The sequence below is a fragment of the Candoia aspera genome, chromosome 5, assembly GCF_035149785.1.
Source record: "Candoia aspera isolate rCanAsp1 chromosome 5, rCanAsp1.hap2, whole genome shotgun sequence".
Classification (NCBI taxonomy): Eukaryota; Metazoa; Chordata; class Lepidosauria; order Squamata; family Boidae; genus Candoia; species Candoia aspera.
This window is the reverse complement of record NC_086157.1, coordinates 16650764-16672675: the sequence shown is the minus strand read 5'-3', so window position 1 is coordinate 16672675 and position 21912 is coordinate 16650764. Positions and strand designations below refer to the sequence as shown.

The 21912-nt window shown below is 37.2% G+C and overlaps 1 protein-coding gene across 1 annotated transcript in view; it reads left to right on the top strand.

Annotated features, from left to right (window-relative positions):
* GPC6 (glypican 6) overlaps positions 1-21912 on the top strand; it is an 886853-nt gene that overhangs the window by 232460 nt on the left and 632481 nt on the right. The window contains exon 2 of the mRNA XM_063304653.1: positions 14100-14258. Coding sequence (XP_063160723.1) covers positions 14100-14258 — 159 coding nt within the window. The remainder of the gene's footprint in view (positions 1-14099; positions 14259-21912) is intronic.

Genomic DNA, 21912 nt, shown 5'->3' with positions numbered 1-21912 from the left:
ATACTTCATGTGCAGTGGCTGGGGCAATTAGTCTCACTTACACGTTGATTTTCTTCATTATAAACCAATAAATCTGTCTTCTGCAAAGAGATAGCATTAGGGGGATCACTCGCCGTCAATAAATGAATTGACTGATTTATTGCTTCATCTATTGCTAATCGGTAATTTTTAAAAGAAGCCAGAACAGTATACGTAATATTAAGTAGATAGATGTGTACGTCTGTTTTCTTTCTTTCTGTTTTTTTTTCTGCTGTGACCTTGACTGCATAGGTGACTTTTTCTTTAATACAAGCAACTGCATTTTCTTGCCTCCTGGAATATTCTCCAGTATCAAAAAACATCCTTTTCCTCAGTAAAAGATTCTTACGATGGGCTGCCAACTGTCAGGATGAACCTCCTCACACAAGTTTTTCTATCGGGTGGGGAGTTTTTAACCCTTTTACCCCAGAGTTTTTCCTTTAACCCTGATCTGGGGCCTTGAGAAAAAACAGAAAGGAAGGTATTTTAGAACTTCTTTTCAAAAGCACAAGAAATCTTGTGTCAGTTTTGAACTGTGAGACTGTGTGGTCTTGCAAGTAGAGAAAGCTTTAAGGGAAATAACATTCTTAAACCAACAGATACCAATCACTAAATCTAATAAGGAGTTTTCTTGGGAGAAGAGAAATATAGGGAAAACAAAGTAAGAACAAATATCCTCTGATTTATATAATGTAGAAGAAAAAATGGAAGCTAACCTCTCTGAGGAGACTGTTTCTTTGCCCAGTTGTGAAACATGCTCTGCATTGATGTCCTGGGTTAAGATGGCAAATCTGAAATTATGTAGTGGCTAAATCCAATTTCTAATGAGCCTTGAAAGAATGTAAATGATGCGTACGAGTTTTCACTAGTAATGCTATTGTGTGGTATACATGGGATTCCAAGAAAGAGGCTTTTTGGAGGAAAAAAAACGTTGAATTCTGTTTCTTAAGGCATTTCAACATGGGGTCAACTTTAAGGGGCAATGTGGATACACATGTCGTTGGACATTAGGAAAGGCTCCACAGCACAGATGACAATTTGTTAGTTTGTATTAGAAGGATTTCCTTTTGAAGAAAATAGATGACAGAATGTAGCAGTTAAAATACTACCAATTTTTCTTCTCTTAAATTCCCAGTCTCCATCCCTACTAGCTTTTCCCTGTGGTTCCTACTGTGAAAAATGGTTTCAATTTTTTTAGCCAAAGAACAAGAAGACTTGGAAAGGTGAGTAGAGAATGCCTGCAAGGGAAAGTGCAAAGGGTGCATCAGTAAAATTTGCACAGTACTCAGAAAAAGCCCCAGTGAATTCAGAGGATATAACTCTCAGGTAGCAGAGAGATCATTTAAAATAATAATAATAATAATAATAATAATAATAATAATAATCAGTGTAGCATTAGGATTGAGCTTAAAGCAAAATCACCTTCACAATCATGCATATTATTATTTCAACTTCTTTTAATTATTCTAATTTATTTTCAATATTCACATGTGAATATTGCAAATAAAGTTCGGGACTACCTGTTATTGGACTAACATATACCATTTTTAGCCAGTGCTATGCTGAAGCAGGCAGATCTTGAAAAGCTGCAGTTGCTTTTATGTATTTTAATCTTCTGCTTACTTAGTATCATTAATATAAACCTGGGAGGCTTCTGTGGGGAAAAAAGATTATGTTAACAGAACTCTATGAAATAAAAATGTACATGTCTTAAGAAATCATATTTAAACATGAGTGCCAGTGGTTATTTGATCTCCCTGTAATATAACTTTGATCTGTTGCAGTATTAAATAATCTAATAGATATAAGACACCAGAAAGAAATAAGACGCGTTCATAAACTGCTGAAAGAAAAAGAGAAACCCTGTAATTACAAATTTCTTCCTCTGCATGACAGGTGGCATTTTCAGAATAAATTGCAATACCTTTAAATGGATGACCACTTGTCACATTGCATCTTGCATCCCCAATTGCTGACTGTGAACAAGCGAGTGGGCAATATATTTTCCACTGTCAGTCTGATGGGTCCCCATCTCTGAACTTTTGGCATGGACAAGAATACGCATTTCTTTCTTGCTTGTAACATTAAAACAACTAAATATATTAATTGGCATTCACTTAAAGAAATGACAGCAGTGACAAGCTGACAAAGACAGGTTTAAAGGAGATCAAACATGCTTAAATGTAAGAAGTTCAGATGGAGTATAATATCTAATAGCAAATGCTGGCAATAAGAGGAAAAAGGAAAGTGCCTTCATTCTGTAGATTCCTTGGAAGCATTTGTTTATCTTTGGCATTTCTACCCTGCCCTTATCCAAAGACTTCCTGCTATTAAATGGCCACTTCTGCACTGCCCAAAACAAAACAAAAGGATGCATATTTGCATTAAATTTCCATATGCAAATTTATATTGCTTAGATTATAATTATACAGACATCATTATTATAGTCTCAAGAGAAATTCAGAACAATTCATTAGGATTATCTACTGCCTAATTTACAGGTAGCTTCAAAGCTTCTGCAGGCTTCCCTTTTTTTTTTATTCATTTGTTCCATATATGGCCACCCATTCTGATACAACTCTGCTTGACTCACAATAATTAAAAACAAACAAAACAAAAATTAAAAGGATTAAAAAAAAACATATTGTGCTCAGGTAATAACAATTTAACACAAGACTGGCTCATCCAATGTCATGGGCCAATGTTTGGAGGAACAGCCAAGTCTTCAATATTCCATGAAAAACTGGCAGAGCTGGGGCCATCCAAATTTTTTTTTTGGGGGGGGGGAGGCATGCTGTTCCACAGGATAGGTGCTGTGAGAAAGAAGGTATACTTCTTGGGTCCCATCAACTGACATTATTTGATAAAAGGGACCTGGCGCACACCCACTCTGATCTTGTAGGGCAGGCATACATAATTGGAGAGAGGCAGTCTTATAAGTAATCCAGCCCTGTTAGGACTTTATAGGTAGTAATCAGCATCTTGAATTGGAAGTCAACTGGAAGTCAACTGGAAGCCAGTGTATCTCAGTACATCCATGTAATACCTCTATATGGATGTACTGAGATACATACATAACTACCAATGCAGCTTCATTTTGGACCAGCTGTAGTCTTCAAGGGTAGAGAACATTGCAGTCGAAGATGACCAAGACAAGCATGAGTAACCTTAAGTGTGGTCTCCTAGTTGTCAGCAATTCAAGATAGGTCAGGCTGGGAAACAGACGACACAAGGATTATAGGAATGCTTCTTTATAATTGTTAAAGTACAATAACAGAATTTTGAACGGTGCCAGATTTTTCCCTCTGCCCCCTCTTCTACCAAACAGAATCAAGGCAGGGCTATTTTGAGTTTCTTTTTCACCCCTTTTCTTTTCCAAGACTATCTTTTATTTTCCCTTATTTCTTTCTGCATACTATCTTCAAGGTTATCTATGTATTCCTCTGTACTAGTCTAGGAACATAGTTGGCAGAAAATTGTGCACACAACATGAAGCTATGCAAGACTTCCTACTCTTGGCTATACCTGCTCATCAAGAGTGTAGGAGGACTTCCAAATTGCATACCAGTTCTGATTCGGGAAACAAACAAGGTACCCAGATCCGGGGGTTTCAAAATCCACAGCCAGTCTTGCTGTGATGACTGCCCTACTCAGTTCCCATTAAATTTGATTCATACGTGGAATCAAATAAAGTAGAAATCTCTTTAATGAGTTGTAGTACGCAGTACAGTGAAAAAATTGCAAATAGAAATTCCTGTGCTTTCCTCAGGTTAAACAGTCCAATGAAACCAACCCCTCCCCCTTTTGGTATGCAGCCCCCCTTTTCGTGCCAGTTCATTCAGCTCCATGCAGATGTCTCCAATGGCTCTCAGCAGCCTGACCTTGAATGCCAGAGATAGTCCAAACAAGATGGTTTCACACTCCTGGCTTGCCTCCTCCCACTCTCAGCCACTCGCAAGATTCAACATGTGTTGATTGCATTCATGCAAGTGAGTTCAATCAGATGCTCTGGGAACATTTGATTGGGGAGCATGACACTTGCCAAGGTTAAGCCACAATCTGTTCTTCATCCAGACTGCCATAGCTCCAGATACTATGCATTGGCTCTTTTGGCTGCTGCAGCACACTACTGATTCAGGTTTAATCTGTGGTCTACCAGGAGGACACTCAGATTCTTTTTACAAGCATTACCCTGAGCCAGATACCACCTATCTTGTACTTATGCATCTGATTTTTCCTACCTAAGTGCAGAACCCTACATATTTTGTCATTCAACTGCATTTTATAGAAAAAGACCCACTTTATGAAGATAAATATAAAGATTTTAAACCTTGATCCTGTCTTTTAAACCTTGATCCTGTCTTTTAAACCTTGATCCTGTCTTTGGAGATGTTAGCAATCCCCTCCCCACAGCTTTGTGTTGTCCGCAAAATTGTTGAGCATCCCATCTATTCTGATGTCTAAGTTATTTATAAAAAATGTTAAAGAGCACTGGGCCCAGGACAGAAACCTGACATACCCCACCATATGCAGTACCTCTCTCCCATGTAGATATAGATCCATTACCATTAAGGACCACAGGTTGGATATGGTTGTTCAAACAACTGCAAATCCATCTGGTAGTGAGACCATACCAATCCATCAGTTAATGATCTGATTCATTGTGTATTCATACTCTCTAGTTGTACCATTTTTAAAAAAATGTTTACCTAGATAAGCTTGAAGAATAACAGACGAGTATGATTTGCAAGATGATTAGCAGACATAACAGCTTTATTGTGCCTGTGCTGTACTCAAATGAACAGTTTTGCTGTGGCCTTCATTTCTGCAAGTTTGATGGTTTTCCAAGGACAACTGGGTCAGACTTCTTGTAAATTAATGTCTCCCGTGGGACTCGTAATGAAGAGACTGTTAACTAATTATCAATCTGTTTTGGAAGGCATTCATTTTTTAATTGACCTCAAGCCCCTAAGGGAACACTAAAGGTGTCTGAAGAAAGTTTTTCTTTTTCTTTTTCCCCTAGTTAAGACAAACATGAATGCAGAGGATGTGATTGCAGGGATTCAGGGAATCAGGGGCAAAGGCTGGGGGAGGGAGAAGGAGGAAGATGAAAAGGATGCATTTACTCATCTGTCAGGGCTGTAAAACGTCTATCTCATACACTGTATACGGATAGGGTTATTGTATATGCAAAGCACTATTTTGAAAAATACTGTCTCAATCTTGCTTTGTCCAAAAATTGCTGTAGAATGAATTTAAATCGTCACATGTCTGAGTCTAAGTAGAGAAGTTGACCTGTGCAATTTAAATGCCAGAAGCAGTTTCAGCAAGGCAATGTGCCACATTGTTATATGCTATAAAGAAGATAATTGCTAAACCAGAAGGGGAGTCAAGGTGGACTGTTCATTGGGAACCATCTTTGGTCCAGTGAAGTGACATTTCAATTTTCTTCACTTGAATATTGGGCAGAATGCTAAATCAAACCTTTCTGGCTTGTTAATATTCAGCAGGCTTTTTGCTTTTAGTGTTCTCAACATCCCTTCAATCTACAATTCTATATTCTTTAATCTCTATCAATGTTATGATCTATGTCTAAGGATACATATATTTTTCTAGAGGATTGCTGGACTTACTCAAAGTTGTTGAGTTCAGAACTCCTGAATGATGTTTTTGATGCTAGCGTAAGTGGGATCTAATCATACCCTCCTGCCCCTGGGGACTTAATGTAAGAATATAGACTATTGCAATGCGCTCTACATGGGGCTACCCTTGAAGAGTATCCGAAGCTTCAGCTGATCCAGAATGCAGCCGCGCAGGCTATTTTTGGTGCCCCTAGGTCAGCACATATAACACCATTGCTGCGCAAGCTGCACTGGGTGCCAGTTTGCTTCTGGGTCCAATTCAAGGTGTTGGTTATCACCTTTAAAGCCCTACATGGCATGGGGCCAGGTTACCTGAGGGACCGTCTCATCCCCATTACATCGGCCCGCCCCACCTGATCATCCAGAGAGGGCATGTTGCAGACCTCGTCCATAAGAGAATTTCATCTGGCAGGGTCCAGGAAATGGGCCTTCTCTGTAGTGGCCCCCGCCCTCTGGAACATCTTGCCCCCGGAGGTGAGGCAGGCCCCTTCACTCCTGACCTTCCGGAAGGCCCTGAAGACCTGGTTCTGCCATCTCGCCTGGGGCGGGAAAGTGAATAACCATTCTTGGGGGTGGCTCGCACCCTAGAGTCCCTCCCACCAGCCTGGATTTTATACCTTTCTTGGATTCTATATTTATTTATGGTATTTTATAATAATTGTTTTTATGAGATTTTAATGTTAATATTTGGAGCCTGATTTTATTGTAAACTGCCCAGAGTCCCTCTTTTGGGGAAGATGGGTGGTGGCTAAATTTGAATAATTAATAAATAAATAAATAAATAAATAAGCATAAAATGCCTTCAGAAAGAGTATGCACAACATGTTTCATTCAGCATTACACTGAATGGAAAGGAATATAGTGACATGTGCCTTAAAGCTGAGACAGAATGGAATCAATTCTTAATAATGGAACTGCTTTTTGGGATGAGGTTGTGCTCAGTCGTAATGGCAGAGCCAGTCACGAGAGCAGCCATTCTGAAAGAGAGATCAGGAAAGGCAGTCCTTTGTACGCATTACAAAAACATAGACACCAACTTTTGTAAACCACTCAGAGTCGTCGTAATATGAGATGGGTGAGGAACAAATATGATAAATAAATTAAACAAACAAACAAACAAACTTTAAACAGGCTATACTATACTAAGACAATATGCCTCTTGGAACAATTTGCCACCGTGCAGCTCATCATGAGTGACAGTTTGTCAGTTTGATGAGCTAATATTGGAAAAGCAGCTGTCACTTCATATGCTTAACATTCCCTGCTATACTAAAGTTAGGAATGGAGACATTACTTTGGGGGACTGAGGAGTTGTGAAAAAAGAAACAGCTTTGTGAGCCTATGTGCCCTTGCACAAGGCCCTGTTCAGGCATAGAGAGAGAAAGTCCTGCAACTTAACCAGAAATCAAAAGGGCTTAATGTTTGATTGTTCAAGGATGTGGTTTGGACCTGCTCTTTCATCTTTAACCAGTACCTTCCTGTTGCACCATGACTACTGGATTGCGATTTGAAAAACACAATATCCAGATCTCATTTAGTACTGTAATGCTGGATCAAATGCTTGTCCAGCTCAGACTAACACATATGTACTCTCTCTTTTTTCAATAGTGCCCCTATAGGCTTATGTACATGCACACTAAGACAGCCATGCCAGGACATTTGTAAGTCACCTGCAGCACAGATGGAAATATGTTCATAAATTTGGAGGTAGAATATAAAAGAATGGGAAACTCTGGCAAGCAGTAATAATATTCACATCATAGATTCTGTGTTGGCACTTATTAGATAAGGGGACTGGAAGGAAAAAAAACTATCAGGAATTGTGGGAGGGGGCAGAATAGTTCAGTCTTGTTCTGGAAGGGAGGACAAGAAACAATGGGTTTAAATGGTAAAGAAGTAGATTTTCATTAGAGATCAGGGACATTTTGCTAACTTTAAGAGCTGTTCAGCAGTCAAACAGACTGTGTCAGGAGGTGTGGATTCTCTTTTGCTATTGGTGTTTATACAAAGAGTGGGTGGTCATCTGTTGGGTTTGCTGGGGCAGTTGGTTCCTGCACAGGAGCACTGTCTAATATGAGTCTCTGATGCCAACGCTTTGCTCCCATCTAGCGGTAATCCAGATTTTTGCAGCCCAGGTTTGTTAGCCCCAGGAATCACCATCTAGAACTCTAACCAAAGCTCTAACCAAAGTATAATAAAGCTTCCTAGAACAACACAAGTTTTGCCAATTTCAGATTTCCTTTTTAAGAACATTCACCAGGAAAGGCAGAGTGACCTTGCCTGTAACCCAAACTCTGTGGTCAGAGATGTGAGAAGTGCAAAAATGAAAAAATCTAAGGAGTTTCCTGTCTTTAGTTACTGTTTTAGATTTCAATCATTCATCAAAGAATTCCAGGGTAGTGTATAAAACACTGAATAAAATAAAATTATTCACACATACATACATATGTATATATATTCTTATTAAAAACTCTCAAGTAATCGTTTTTACTAACTGTTGAACCTTCCCATCCATTTTAATCCTGAATTTTATAGAAAACTGAACTCATTAAATCAGTGAAATCCAAGTAGAGACAGATACATGTATATTAGTGGGAATTCAGAATCTGCAAGAGTGTTATGACTTCAATTAACAAGTCTTCAAAATTTGTAGAGGGACAAGAAATAAAGCTCCAGAAGGACATATTGGAGGCTAAATGTTCTAATAATCATGTTTTATTTATTGCACTATGGACTTAATAAGGATCATCCAGATGTTTTAGCTAGATATTTTGAACAACTTTTTATTTTAGCTTTGGATCAGATAATTCTGTCTGGAGATTTTAATCAAATTTTAGAAACTGTATTAAGCTGTGATACTATTCCAGGTGAATTTAATTTTTATATATGGAAGGTCCTGTGTGCCTCTATACAGGAATTTAATTTTGGAGAGTATACATGGTCACTTTTAAAAACTTCATGGCAAGAGGTGGTTTTTTTTTTCTTTTCCCAATTCAACATCTGACTTGTTCTTTTTTTTTTTAAGTTTCATGAGCTGAATGGATATATAAATGTAATATAGATCTCATTACAATATCTGATTGCAGCACCATAGTAATAAATCTATTGTAACAAGAAAAATTGATACTATTTTTTCAAGATAGCATTTAAATACATCATTAAATGATCCACTTTTTATAAAACAGATGAAACAAGATTTTGACTTTTTTGTATACATATACTTTATGTTATCAGAAATGTTTTTTAACATACAGTATGTATTCATGGTTCTATTATTTATTTGTGGAAAAATAAAAGAAAATATCTAAAGAACATTTGGAAAGTAAAGTTAAGAAACTTGAATACATATGCAAGACAACATACATTGGAACTATAGGGCAGCAAGGTCACTAACACTCATCTACTGCCTGGAGGCCCAGCCAAAAATCTGGCCTTAAAAATCTCAAAATTTTTAAGGGTTTCTCAACCTTAACGATTTTGAGATGTGTGGACTTCAACTCCCAGGGAATTCTGGGAGTTGAAGTCCACACATCTTAAAGTTGCTAAGGTTGAAAAACCCTGCCCTAGTATGACCATTATAAGTTTCTGAATGGAATCTCCAAATAATTTTGCAGCATTGGGACAAATTAGATACCTCCAAATCAATTCAGAAAGATATGGATCCAATTAAGAAATTTAGCTCACTTTTGTGTTTGTGCAAAGTCTTTTTTTCCCCCTGAAACACATTTTCCTAATCATTTTGACTTTTTAGGAATTTCAAATTGTGCAACCCTTACAAATGTTGTAAATAAACAAGTATTGCTTAATATAGTTTTGTATAACATAGTATTCTACTATGACTTAATTATATACAGTTGGTGACAAGGAAACCACATTCAGTAAAACAATGCTAGTCAGGATTAATGCACACTTAGTTATTTCTTTGGTTCATTATTGTTATTTAAAACTGTGAAGGAAATAATTTACTGAACCTTGAGAATATGCATAATGAGATGATGTCCTGCATGCTTGACAATATGGCAAAGAATTAAATTATTTTTTCCGTTTTGTTTATGATATTCATAATTACTATTATCCTTGGAAGCTGTTAGGGATTGACCTACTGTATTTTCTTCCCTGCTGATTTGTTCTGAACTGAAACAGTAAAAGGCCAAAGGTTTGACAGGCTACATATTCACTGGGTGTCCTCAAGCAAGTCATTTCTGCTCCAATTTTCCTCTAAAGATTTCTCTAAGCTTAAATGAAAGAAGCGCATGTACACCAGTAACAGATTTGATTTGATGTGGGAGGTAGTAGAAAGAGATGAGAATCATTCACACTTCCACTTGGATTCTAAGATACATTAGCTTAAGAAAGTGCCTATCTTTTCGCTTCTCCATCAGAGCCTTCTGACATACATACATACATACAGGCATGTATGTATATTGCAATATTAGGATGTTGTTAAAAAGAAGAGAGAAACTTTCCTGTTTAGTGAGTTTCCTTAAACTATCAGGATCCAGTTGATGTGTGCCTTTGGTATTGCCCACTCTTGGATTAAACACAGAAAATTAGAAATGGTCATATCGTTTTCAAAGTTCTTACTCAAGTTTAATAGCCTCAGGTAGAGTAGCATAAATTATTAAGTTAATGGTTGGTTTCAGGCTTGGGTTAGGGAGGAAGCTATCAAACCTGAGTACATCATTAAAAAAATTCTTTAATTGTAAAATTTATGTCACCAATCATGTGAAATTCAAATAAGCCTGTGTGATAAAATTTTACATCAACTTAGGGGGTTATTATCATTAATGCCTGTAGCCAGAACTTTAGTAAGATTTCAGAAGTGGGAGAAATAAAAGGCTAATTTTATATTTTGACAATTCTTATGGAAATCTACTCAGTGGCAATCTACTCAGGAGTAAGCCCCATTAATTTCAATACAATTTACTTATAAATAAATGTGGATAGCTCTACAGCTTTATTTATAGTCAGGTGTTTCTTCAGGCCTGGTGTGGTGACTTCAGCTCACTGTGGATCTTGAACTTGTGACCGGAGATACATTGGGAAGGAGTTCACCTGTGTGATATTAGATGTGAACAGCAGGGACATCTGCCAGAGAAGACTCTTGGTACTATCAATCATTTTTCAGCTTGATCTCCAAGCTGAGGAATTCAGAGAACTGTTTTTTGGCCTGTGTTCCAGCGATGGGAAGGGATGGGATTGGTTTGTCAACGCTCACAATTTCACATGTTCTCATTTCTTAACTTTATTTCATCCCATTTCTGACTGTTTGCAGTTCCAAAACATATTGGCTAGCAAAAACTAAGAAATGCATTTGGTTTACATTTTAATGCATACTATTCAAGTGTGTATTCGTGTGTGTGTGTGTGTGTGTGTGTGTGAATATCCACGTTTTTTCTAAATTCTGTGGTTTAATTCATAATCACTGTTTACAAAAATGCAGTTATAGGAAAAGTATGTGTGTGCGCGCGCGCACGTGTGTGTGTTAGCAAAAATATTCCTGCCACACTTTTAGAAAAACAATAAGTAAACTGTTGTGGTAACCCAGGATAAACAAAACAAAGTTAGTGTTGAAAAGAATTAGAAACTAGAAGTTATTCTATTAGAAGAATAACCACAATTACCTGTATTTGAATATAAAGTCAGAGTGCTTGTGAACTGTTGTACTGTTCTAGGTATATAGATTTTACCAAATCCAAAAGCTTGTCAATATGGAGCAAGTGCAGACAGATGTAAGATTAGAACAGCAATAAATCTGGGAATTGAACAGTAGTTGCTGAATTTGTAGCAGATGATGGGCTTGATTTATATAATATGAGCCACAGAGAGAAAGAGAAGAGAGTTACCACCTTTAATCTGAAGCACTGTGGTTTATTGAGTTATAATAGGGCAGTTGCTGAATTAATTCCCATTTTTGTCTGGCATAGTGCTGGCACAGCATAACTTAAAGCAGACAAATTTATCTGTGGGGAAACCCTTTGGGGGAATGAAAAGCCAGTCAACTGTATTGGTTGCCCCTCCTGGCATATAATCTTTGACATAACAGCACAGAGCTGTTTCCTGTAGTAAAATGCCATGAATTTCTTGAGATATCAGTTGCAGTCTGTGAAATGATTCTGTAAATATCCAGATCAATCATTAAATAACATTTTAGAGCAAAAAGTTTGGAAACTCTGACCAAGAAAATAAACTGGACTGGCAAAAGGAAGGAAAAAAATAACAAATACAGTTGTTCTCAGAGGGATAGTGGCTTGGACACTAATGCTTCACTTAAGATTACCTGTAACAGTTTAATAAATAATTGTAGAGGAATACGGCAGAGAAATCTTGAAACCAAATATGGAAGCATTTGTAATAATGGTTTTAATGTAATGCTGTACTTCAGCACAAGAATTTACTGGGTCATCTTTACTATAGTGAGTTAATGTAACCACAAACTCAGTGGTTACATTAACAATATTTATTTGCAAATGTTAGGCTAAACAGGAACTTGCTTTCTGCCTAATAGCTTTTATCAATTTATCTGCTTCCGCCGGATCGAGTTTCAGGCTAACTGCAATTGGCCAATAAAGGTCAGCATACTGTAGATGTCCCTCATGTACAATCAGGCATGGAGCAGCAACTGGGATCATTCTTCCTTGCCTTGGTCTCCTGCTTTGTGGAAATATATGCACCTAATGCATAAAAAAGAATTGATATGTGAAACAGACCATAATGATCTTTAAATAAATGTTGCCTATTTTGTTTAGGCTGGGCAATGCTGGGGATTCAAGACAAAAAGGTGCTTTGGCTTGATGGGGGAGGTGAACATCTGCCCTTAAGTAGCTGCACCTTTTCCTAGAGTTGTTCAGACTGTGCTCCGGAGCTTCTGTGCAGTCCCAAGAAAAGACAAGTTTGCTTTCAGAAGCCGCAGATGGGTGCTGGGTTTGCACCTCTAGGCTCCAAAGCACCCTTTTGTCTTTGGATCTAAAGTGCTGCACTGCTTCATTTTTTGTGTTTAAATTTTTATTTTGGAAGATTTATATAGCCGCCCATTTTAAATATATAACTCTGAGTAGCAAGGGTTTTAAGGCAGTTCATCATCTGGATGCTTCCCTTTCAAAGCTTCGTATGCCTTGGGATCCAATTTCCCCTTTCCTTTATTCCCTTTCTCACCTATTTTCAGATGAAGCCTTCTCCCAGCTAGTGAAATATGTCATGTCAGTACAAAGTCAACAAAGTTTCCTATAGTGTAATTTTGATTCTGAAAACTGTGAAAGAGATGCTAAACTTGCAGTCTTTTTGATTCGGACTAAAACATACTTATCAATACTAATCATAATCAGTATTTTAAGTATCATAACACAATTACTCTGTGAGATTGTAGATACCCAAATAGATCAACTGGAACAGCTTGATGTCTGCTAATATATAAAAGTAAGCTTTCCCAACCCCCACCCCCCCTGCAGATATTTTGGGATTAAATGCTGGCTGGCAATTCTGGAAGATGTGCTGCCAACACATCTGCAGAATAGTAAATTGGGAAGGTTGGTATAAGCCCTTAGTTTATAGCTTTGCCACTTAAAAGCACCCAGAGATTTTAATCAATGTTCATTACGTCAAAAATGAAGCAGTTTACATCAGAGCAATTCTTATTGAAGAAGCAAGTACTTGGTTACATTTCTGTAGAGGATGGTGGGATTTTTTGTTCCCGGAAGGCAGAGCTAAACATTTCTGACAACCAGAGTACAGCTTCAATTGGAAAGTCACAGTTCATGTAATAACTGAGCATTTTAATTTCATAAGTTAAAGAATTGGCTTCCACTTGCAGTTGGCATTAATGTAAGCTGTGCAGAAACATAGGCATGGTACATCAAGAGATAATCTGGGGAATTAAACACAAAATCTTGCATTACCATTTTCACTGCATTTTTATTGGCATAGCTTAAATATTAAACTTCTCTTGTATTTCTATTCATTATTTTGGATTTGGCATTACCCGAAAAAAAAAAAATCAGCTGATACCTATAGGAATGTCTAACAGCCAAGTGTTGCCAATAAAATGCATTGCAGAAAGCCCGGTATACAAATAGAATTCCAGAGAATTTTTTAAAAATTCATCTTTAACTCCTTCCTGATCTAAGTCTTAATTTTTATAATATGGCAAATACTTAAAAGACTACCCACCCCCTAATCCAGGCAACCCATTGTGCTATGATCAGCTGGGAAGCTCCAGACTATAGTCCTGCCAGTAAGTCTAACTTGCAGAGAAGTGGAAAGAAAAAGGCATTAGGAATAAGGCCTCTGTCTTGCTAGTAGCATCTTGATTATAAAATTCTCCTGTGGATAGTGATTTTAAACAATGCCTGTTGAATATATTAATATATGACAGAATATGACACTATATGTGGGTTTTGTATGCTATTACTTACGCTTTGCATTCATGTCCTATCGTTTCAGGGGAACACTTGAGAATCTGTCCTCAGGAATATACATGTTGCACATCAGAAATGGAAGACAAACTAAGCCAGCAAAGCAAACTGGAATTCGAGAATTTGATGGACAAGACAAGCCATTTTGTCCGTACCACATTTGTGTCTAGGCATAAGAAATTTGATGGTGAGTAGCTTGTTCTATTTTGCTTATTCTTAGAAGCAAAGTGTGTGGTTATTTATAAATAAATAAAGGTAGGAGATTAAAATACAGTACTTAATGCTTTCCATTTTAAAAAGATCCATGCATATGCAAAACTGTTTAGAGAAATGGCTAGGCTATAACCTTTCTATCCATAATGCTAGTTTTATACATGTAGAAATTATATTTTTGTACTTTAAAAAAAAAAGGAGAAAGTCATTCAGATATATGGACCTGTATCTGCAGTCTGTCTGAAAGAAGATAACTATGATTTTATTGTCCTAATCTATCCTAGCAAGGGCTATACTCAGCAAGAATATTAACTGTATATTTAAGGCAATTGGCGATCATACTCAACGGTTGTCCTGTTAGGGCAAGAGCTGATTTGGAAACTATCATTCTTTATCTGTGGTAACTGATATTAATTGCAGTAATATGAAGGACTAGACTGCTCAGACCCTGAAGAATTGTCTACTATTTGAAAGAGTGCGTGGAAGAGAAAGTAGATCTACTTTGCTGGATAGTTAATGCTTATTTTCCCTATTATAAAAGGTGTTTGGCTGAACAATGACATTTATATTTTGCACAAGGAATCATGGATGTCATGGGAGTTTGGTTAGCTTTTTTTGCTGCAGTATAATATCTAACTTGTTTCCAACAATATATTAGAATATATTCCCTGTTTACGAAAGATGTCACCCACCCTGTTTCTTCAATGCAGGCTTTATAGACAGTTAGCAATCTACGATGACATTGTCATCAGCAATGTAGAATCTAATTTATGTCATTGTTTCAGGTGTCCCATCCCATTCCTTCCTCTCCCTTCCAAAACAAAATAAATTGAATGGACAAAAAAATTAAAAAGCAGAGGTAATGAAGAACCAAAATGTGATTATTTTGACTTGTCAATAACATTAATGTTTTCTTGTCAAAAGAAAGATGCTTGGTTCCCAAGAATACTACGTTTACCTTCCACAAATGCACAGGAATGTGTTTTTTTAAATCTCAGAGCAAGAAAGAAAGATAATGTCCTCTCTGCTTTGTGCAGAGATGTTATTCTCAATGAATCTTCCATTGCAAAGAGAAGTAGTCGTGACAGCTCATCTCATGCATAACTTATAATGTGGCAGCTAAAAGAAAAAACATTCTGTGCCCAGGATACAGTAAGCCGTAATCTGCAGCAGATGACTGCACATTTACTTGTGCCATGTTATGGGTAGGAGTTAGGAATATTACTGAGCATAAGCAGAGGTCATCCTATAAATATATAAAAGATGTTCCCTCCTCCGGAACAAATGATTGCCAGCCTAAGATTTGTCTTCTTTCACATTTTGATACTACGGAAGTTTTCAGGCCCTCTGGACAGAATAGAAAAATAATGTGGCATCAACATGCAAGCTTAACTACATGTTTCTCTCTTTCTTTCAGAGCAGGTGAGCTCTTTGTGAATATTGTCATTCTTTTCTTTAGAGATTATGCTAAAATCATATAGGCAGGAAGAAAAAGAATGGAATTGTGGCAAGTTGAACTACTCAAATTATTCTGTGTTGTTGTTGTTCTTATGACTCAACTGCTGATTGAATTATTTGACCTTTCCCACATTGCACAGGACCTTTTTGAATTTTAAGTTCCAGGTAACGCCATTTGTTTATCTCAGAGAGAAGGGTACAGGTATCCCACAGCAACATCAAAAAATCTGTCTCTGGATGCAATTATGTACATGCCATAATTTGCTATTTTATTTTGCCCATTATATGCCAAGTGAAGTTTATATTAAATATGCTTGTACCATGCCTGGTAAAACACCTGAAGGTAGTAAGACAGAGTTACTTATTTAGAGTGAACTATGGTGTTATTATCATGACATTCAGGAAATCGTGCAATCTGTTCAAATAATTTTGTTAATGGATTTAAGTGACTTAAATCTTATGTAAACATAGGTTTTAATTATGATAAGCTTTCATGTAGATTATATGTTGTAAATGATTACTGTGTCCTATTAATGGATGGATATGTGATTTTCCAAAGGCTTTTAGAAATAGGGAACAATGTTAGAATGCATGATTGCATTCTACATACCAGCAGATTTTGGAAAAGGGCCGGGCAAATTGAAACAGAGATGAAAAAGTACAATTGATCATGGTCAGTTCTCTTTAGCAGAATAACATCCAAACGGCTGTGAAGGTCCATATGCCACTGACAGCTTTGTCCTTAACTTCTGAACAGCTATAAATAAATACAAACACATATGCACAGAAATGTGCTGTGGCATGTAGCACTTAGGATTGATCAAGACATTTTACTGCCTAAATGCTAAACTGGTATTTAAAAACATAAACATCTCAAGAAAATTCTACCATTGGATATAGTTACTTGGGATCAACTAACCCAGTCCCTTTGAAAACTTGGGTTTAATGGAGAATATGTATCACACCCAGTTCTTCTTCTGGCACTTCTCCAGCATACTTCTGCAAGTCTTAGGAGTTTGTTCCAAAGGCAGAGGTAGGGAGCTAATGAGCGGTCAGAGGAGGAACTAAACTAAACTTTTTTGGCTGCCCTTTGTCCAGGCTGACAGCTGGCCACTATACAAATACTCAGCTGCTATAATTCTTTAACATAGACTGGAAAATCATATCAAGTACTTTCTAAAAGACTTTTTATAGTAAGGTGAACTGATAATCTTTCATCTCTGAAAATATTGTTGAGACAAATATTCTCACTGCAACAGAATTGAGTCATGATTATCTCTGTTTATGTTACAGGTTAGGGTAGATGTAGATGGCGACCCTTTGAATCAACAATTATAGTTTGTATTCCACCCAGTCTATATAAGGCATACCTTAAAGCAGCTGAATGGACAATATATTATCCACCCAGTACCATCATAATGATACCTTATTATCACCAATTGCTTGTAGTGGTGGCTTTGATGAGCAGTTGTTTTGTTGCAAAGCCAATTTTTTAAAGTATTGCTTTATCAGCAGTTGGAACCTACCACAGCAGAAAGAGTTCTGCCATGAATTTTAATGAGCAGGCAGTTTCTGTTCAGTGACATTTCTTAACCAATCCTCTGAATAATATAGGAAAATGAAGATATTTGATTTTTCTGAAAGGGAAAACAATTACACAGAAGCTGGGTTACAGTATTGTTCTACAAGGGTATGTAGAAAATACATTAAACTAGTTTTAAACTTGTTGAAATTTCAGTCTGATAAAGACTGGATTTCCACATTATGCTAAGCAATAATTCAGTAAACCATAGTTAAATAAATTACTTAGTGTGATGTGCAATCAGAGCCAAAATAAATTACATTGCTGTATGTAGAGTTTGAATGCCTATAGATTTCACTTAGATGAAATAACCTAAGAGAGGAAAAGATGATTGGAGCTTCTCACCTCTGATATTTTTATTAACTCAAGGTTATTATCAGGCCAATATGAGAATCAAAGATAATCTTCATCAAAGATACACATTATGCATTTCTAAGTTAACAGAAATTAAGATGGAAGAAAATAATGAAATGCACCTTCCAGTTCAAACATTATATGTGGACTTCAAACTCACTCCTTTGTGATTGGTGTCACTAATGTCTAACATTCAGGGATGTCTGCTTGGGTGGTTAAAAAAGTCAAGAAGGTGGCCACAATGGTGCAGTTTTTATGCAATATATAAAATATGCAATACATATAAGAAACAACAGAGGTTTGATTGCACCATCGTGGCCACCTTCTTGACTTTTTAACCACAGCCTGCAGACACTAGCGTTTGACCAGCCCAGGCTTTCCAATTAAGACTGATGAAATGGGAAATCTATTCCTACTCACTTACTTAGGTTATGTATTAATTACAACATGTATTTGGTTGACTTGTAAATGCAGTAATTCCATTCAAAGTATCATTGGAAGTTACTCCAGGTTATTTTGAGCAGAATATAGTATGCCTTGCTCTTTTTGTCTTCTATGAAACCTGATTATTACCTAGATTCAGTGTAATTTTTTAATATGTAATCTTTGGTCATTTCTTTTTGGTTAATTAATAATCTCCATGGAGACAGAGAAACAGAGTTCTGGGTCTTTATGACTGTCTAGACAGAGACTGCTTTTGGAGCTTGCTGAAGTTGGATTTTCATACATATATATGAAACACATTTTATAATTGGGCTGTGTCTACTAAGCTGAGTCATTTGTTAAATAGTAGATTGTTAAATTGTGTGTGTATATTCTTAATATGAAATTATGAAATTTGTGGCTATATAGTAGATGGCATAAAAGGATGCTTGTTCTAAGAAGTGCCCCTGTGCCTTATGAATGCTTCTAACACTGTTATCCATAGTTGCTATATCTATGTCAGATGTATCAAGCTTTAGATGAAACAATTATTTATTGTAATTCATTGCCCAAATTTTAGACAGCCTGTGTTCTCAAAACTATAGACAATCATATTCATTTTAGAAGGCAAGAAAGTAGAAGCTCCATAAAACATTTTTGACTTGTGGTTCGTTGATCTCTCACAGAAATATTCAACTGTTATAAATAAGTTGTCATTTTCCCATGGAAGGAATGGGAAGGGAAAGCTGCCAATTATATGTGTAAATATAAAAGCTGTGTTTTTGAAGAAGGAAATCTCTCATCAGAGTAAAGCACAACTTTGTGAATAGAGATAGGGGAAAATGTTCAAAATTGCACTTTAATATGCACACAAATTGTACTATTCAAACCAGTGCATGAACTAAATTGCACTTACTTTTTGTTATTCACACTTGCCCATATCTTATGATACTGTTCTCCACTATGCAAATGTGCATACATTTATTAGGAAAAAGCACATATATAATGCTTACATTAGTGAAAATAGTACTGAAAAATTATGATATTAGAAAAAAGGTAAAAAATGCATTTATAAAGTACCTGGAAATATGTGCCCTATTTATGCATGTAACAAAATGATATAGTACTGAAACTTTGGGAAAAGACAACCAAGGGAAGCCAAATTTGACAATTTGTTCATTTGTGATCCAGTTAGAACAGTGCCCATCAAGAAATGTATTGTGCTCTGTTAATGGTAGGACAATCCCTTGGTTCTGAATTCTTAGGCAGATATCAAATCAGGAAATTTATTGACCTGGGTAAGTTGCAATAATTTTGAACAGAATCTAGCATTGAAGCTCTGCTGGAAGATAAACATGGCTATATTGCCTTTCCTCGGGATCCTGCTTCATATAGGAAAAAGTGCATTCTATGCAATACATGCCAAGTAGAGGCAAGGCTTTATAGCTTTCCTTTCTCTGAGCCAGATACAGGAAATTGTCTACCCAAGAGATTTCAGACGCTGACAAAAAAGAGTGTATAACACATAATCAATCCAGGTTTCAGCATGTTTGCTTTATTCCCTAACTGACCAAGTGTGTCCAGTCTTTGCAACATTAAAAATTTTCATTGTAGACAGGGGTTGACCTAAATCTCAGTTGATGTGGGGGATACCCCCTGCTTATCACAGAAGGCAACCTCTTTATTTACACAACTTGCTCTGCAGACAGGAGAAAAGAGATCATTTTCTCCAGTGAACCTCTTCTTTGGAGGACAATGTATTTTAGCACATCTCTCCTGTCTTTGCCTCTCCATTGAAGTGACTCACTCATCACCATGCTCCATCCTCCAGAAAGCATTGTGCATTTTTGTGAGATCAGTGTGGGCTGTGATAACCCTGCACCGTCTATGTTTTGCCAATCTAACTGAGTATACAGGGTTCAGTCATCTCCAGGAATGGACTAATCAGAAAACAGAAGCAATTTGCAAGAAACACTGGGCTGCACCTCTGAAACTGGCTAACCTTTCTAAAGAGATTGACATGTTATTTGTTCAGTGGGTAACATGGGAAGATGATTGCCTTTGCTCTCCTGATAATCTCTCCATTGGGTCTGTCCCAACATTTGTCTTAATTGGAGTGGGCAGCTATTGCCTTCACTTAAAGTTCCCATTTATGTCCAACTGGCAGATTTGCTGTTGCCCAATGTAATGTGGCAGAAAGGTCACAGTCTCTTGGTAGCATATGAGATAATTTGCTTCTGCTCTTAGAGCAGATATTAAATCAGCATAGAATAACAAGTGATCTAAAGGAGCTTGAAGGCAGAATTTCAAGAAGGATGTTCATTGATCTAAAAATTGGACATTTGTTTATTTGTTTGATTATTTAAAAATGTGTATTGTCTGCACACTATCCAAAGAAACTTGTGGCTGGTTATAACTCATAAAAACTAGATAAAATAATAAAGCACACACACACACACACACACACAATATGTCCATGTAGTCATCAAGGATCTGAATCAAAGGAGTCTTTACTTTTTTCTTTTTTTTTACAAACACAATATTACCCCATATGAGAAAAATCTCTTCCTGGCCCACATGGCTGATTTACCCTTATTTACTCTGGTTTTTTTTTTTCCCCCCTCTCTCTCTCACTGCAATATCACTTCTTTAAAAATTCAAGTGCAGATTCCAGCCGCCAAAATGTGCCCAACTTGCACAGTAACTTTCATGACATTTTTCTCAGAATGAAAAGATATGACAGAAATGATTTTTAGCAACATAGGGCAAGAAGAAAGGGGTCAGTAAGCTGAAAAGCAGAGAGCCAGTTTGGTGTAGTGGTTAAGGCACCAGGCTAGAAACCGGGAGACGATGAGTTCTAGTCCTCCCTTAGGCATGAAGCAAGCTGGGTGACTTTGGGCCAGTCACTCTCTCTCAGTGCTAAGAAGGAGCCAATGGCAAACCACTTCCGAAAACCTTGCCAAGGAAACTGCAGGGACTAGTCTAGGCAGTTGCCAGGAGTCACTACTGACTTGAAGGCACTAAAAACAAACAAAAAAATGGTGAAAAACAGAAGGAGGGCAAGTTGTCCTCTTCTCTTCTGGTGCATGATTCTGCCAGCTGATACCAAGAGTTTGGGATAACAGCTGACATAATTCCTGGACAGCATAGATAATGACCAGCGGTTTCAGGAAAGCTATTCTAGCTTGTAGATTCTTTAATGTCATAAAACTAAAAGGAACCTTAGAAGTCATCTAGTCCAGCTTTCTGTTTAGTGTATGATCCATTACAGGAACTGTGACAGATGATCAACATCTGTTTGAAGATCTCCAGCAAAGGAGAACTCACCATTTCATTTGACAGCCTGTTCCACTAGCTTGTAGGAAGTTCCTTCTAATGCCTAACTTGAACCTATCTCCTTGTAGTTTTACCCCATTGGTTCTAAACCTGTCCTCTAGGGCAATGGGAGTAGTATTTCTCCTCAGTCATCTCTTCTGTAGGCTAAGCAAGATAGGTAGGTAGGTAGATAGATAGATAATGTGCCTTCAAGTTATTGTTGATTCCTAGTGACCACATAGATAGATTTCCTCCAGGACAATCTATCCCCAACTTGTTCCTTCAGGTCCTCCAATGGTGCATTCATTGCGACTGTAACTGTCATGAGCAGGAGGGGGCCCCTATCCAGGAGGGAAAACGCATGCGTAGTAGGGAGAATTTGAGCTGTCATTCAAAGACACACAGAACAGACCTGCCTTGACTTTTGGGGTTTATCTGTATGGGTTTTCTCACGTTCTTCAGTTTGGTAGGATTTTCTGTCTACTGTAGCAGTAAT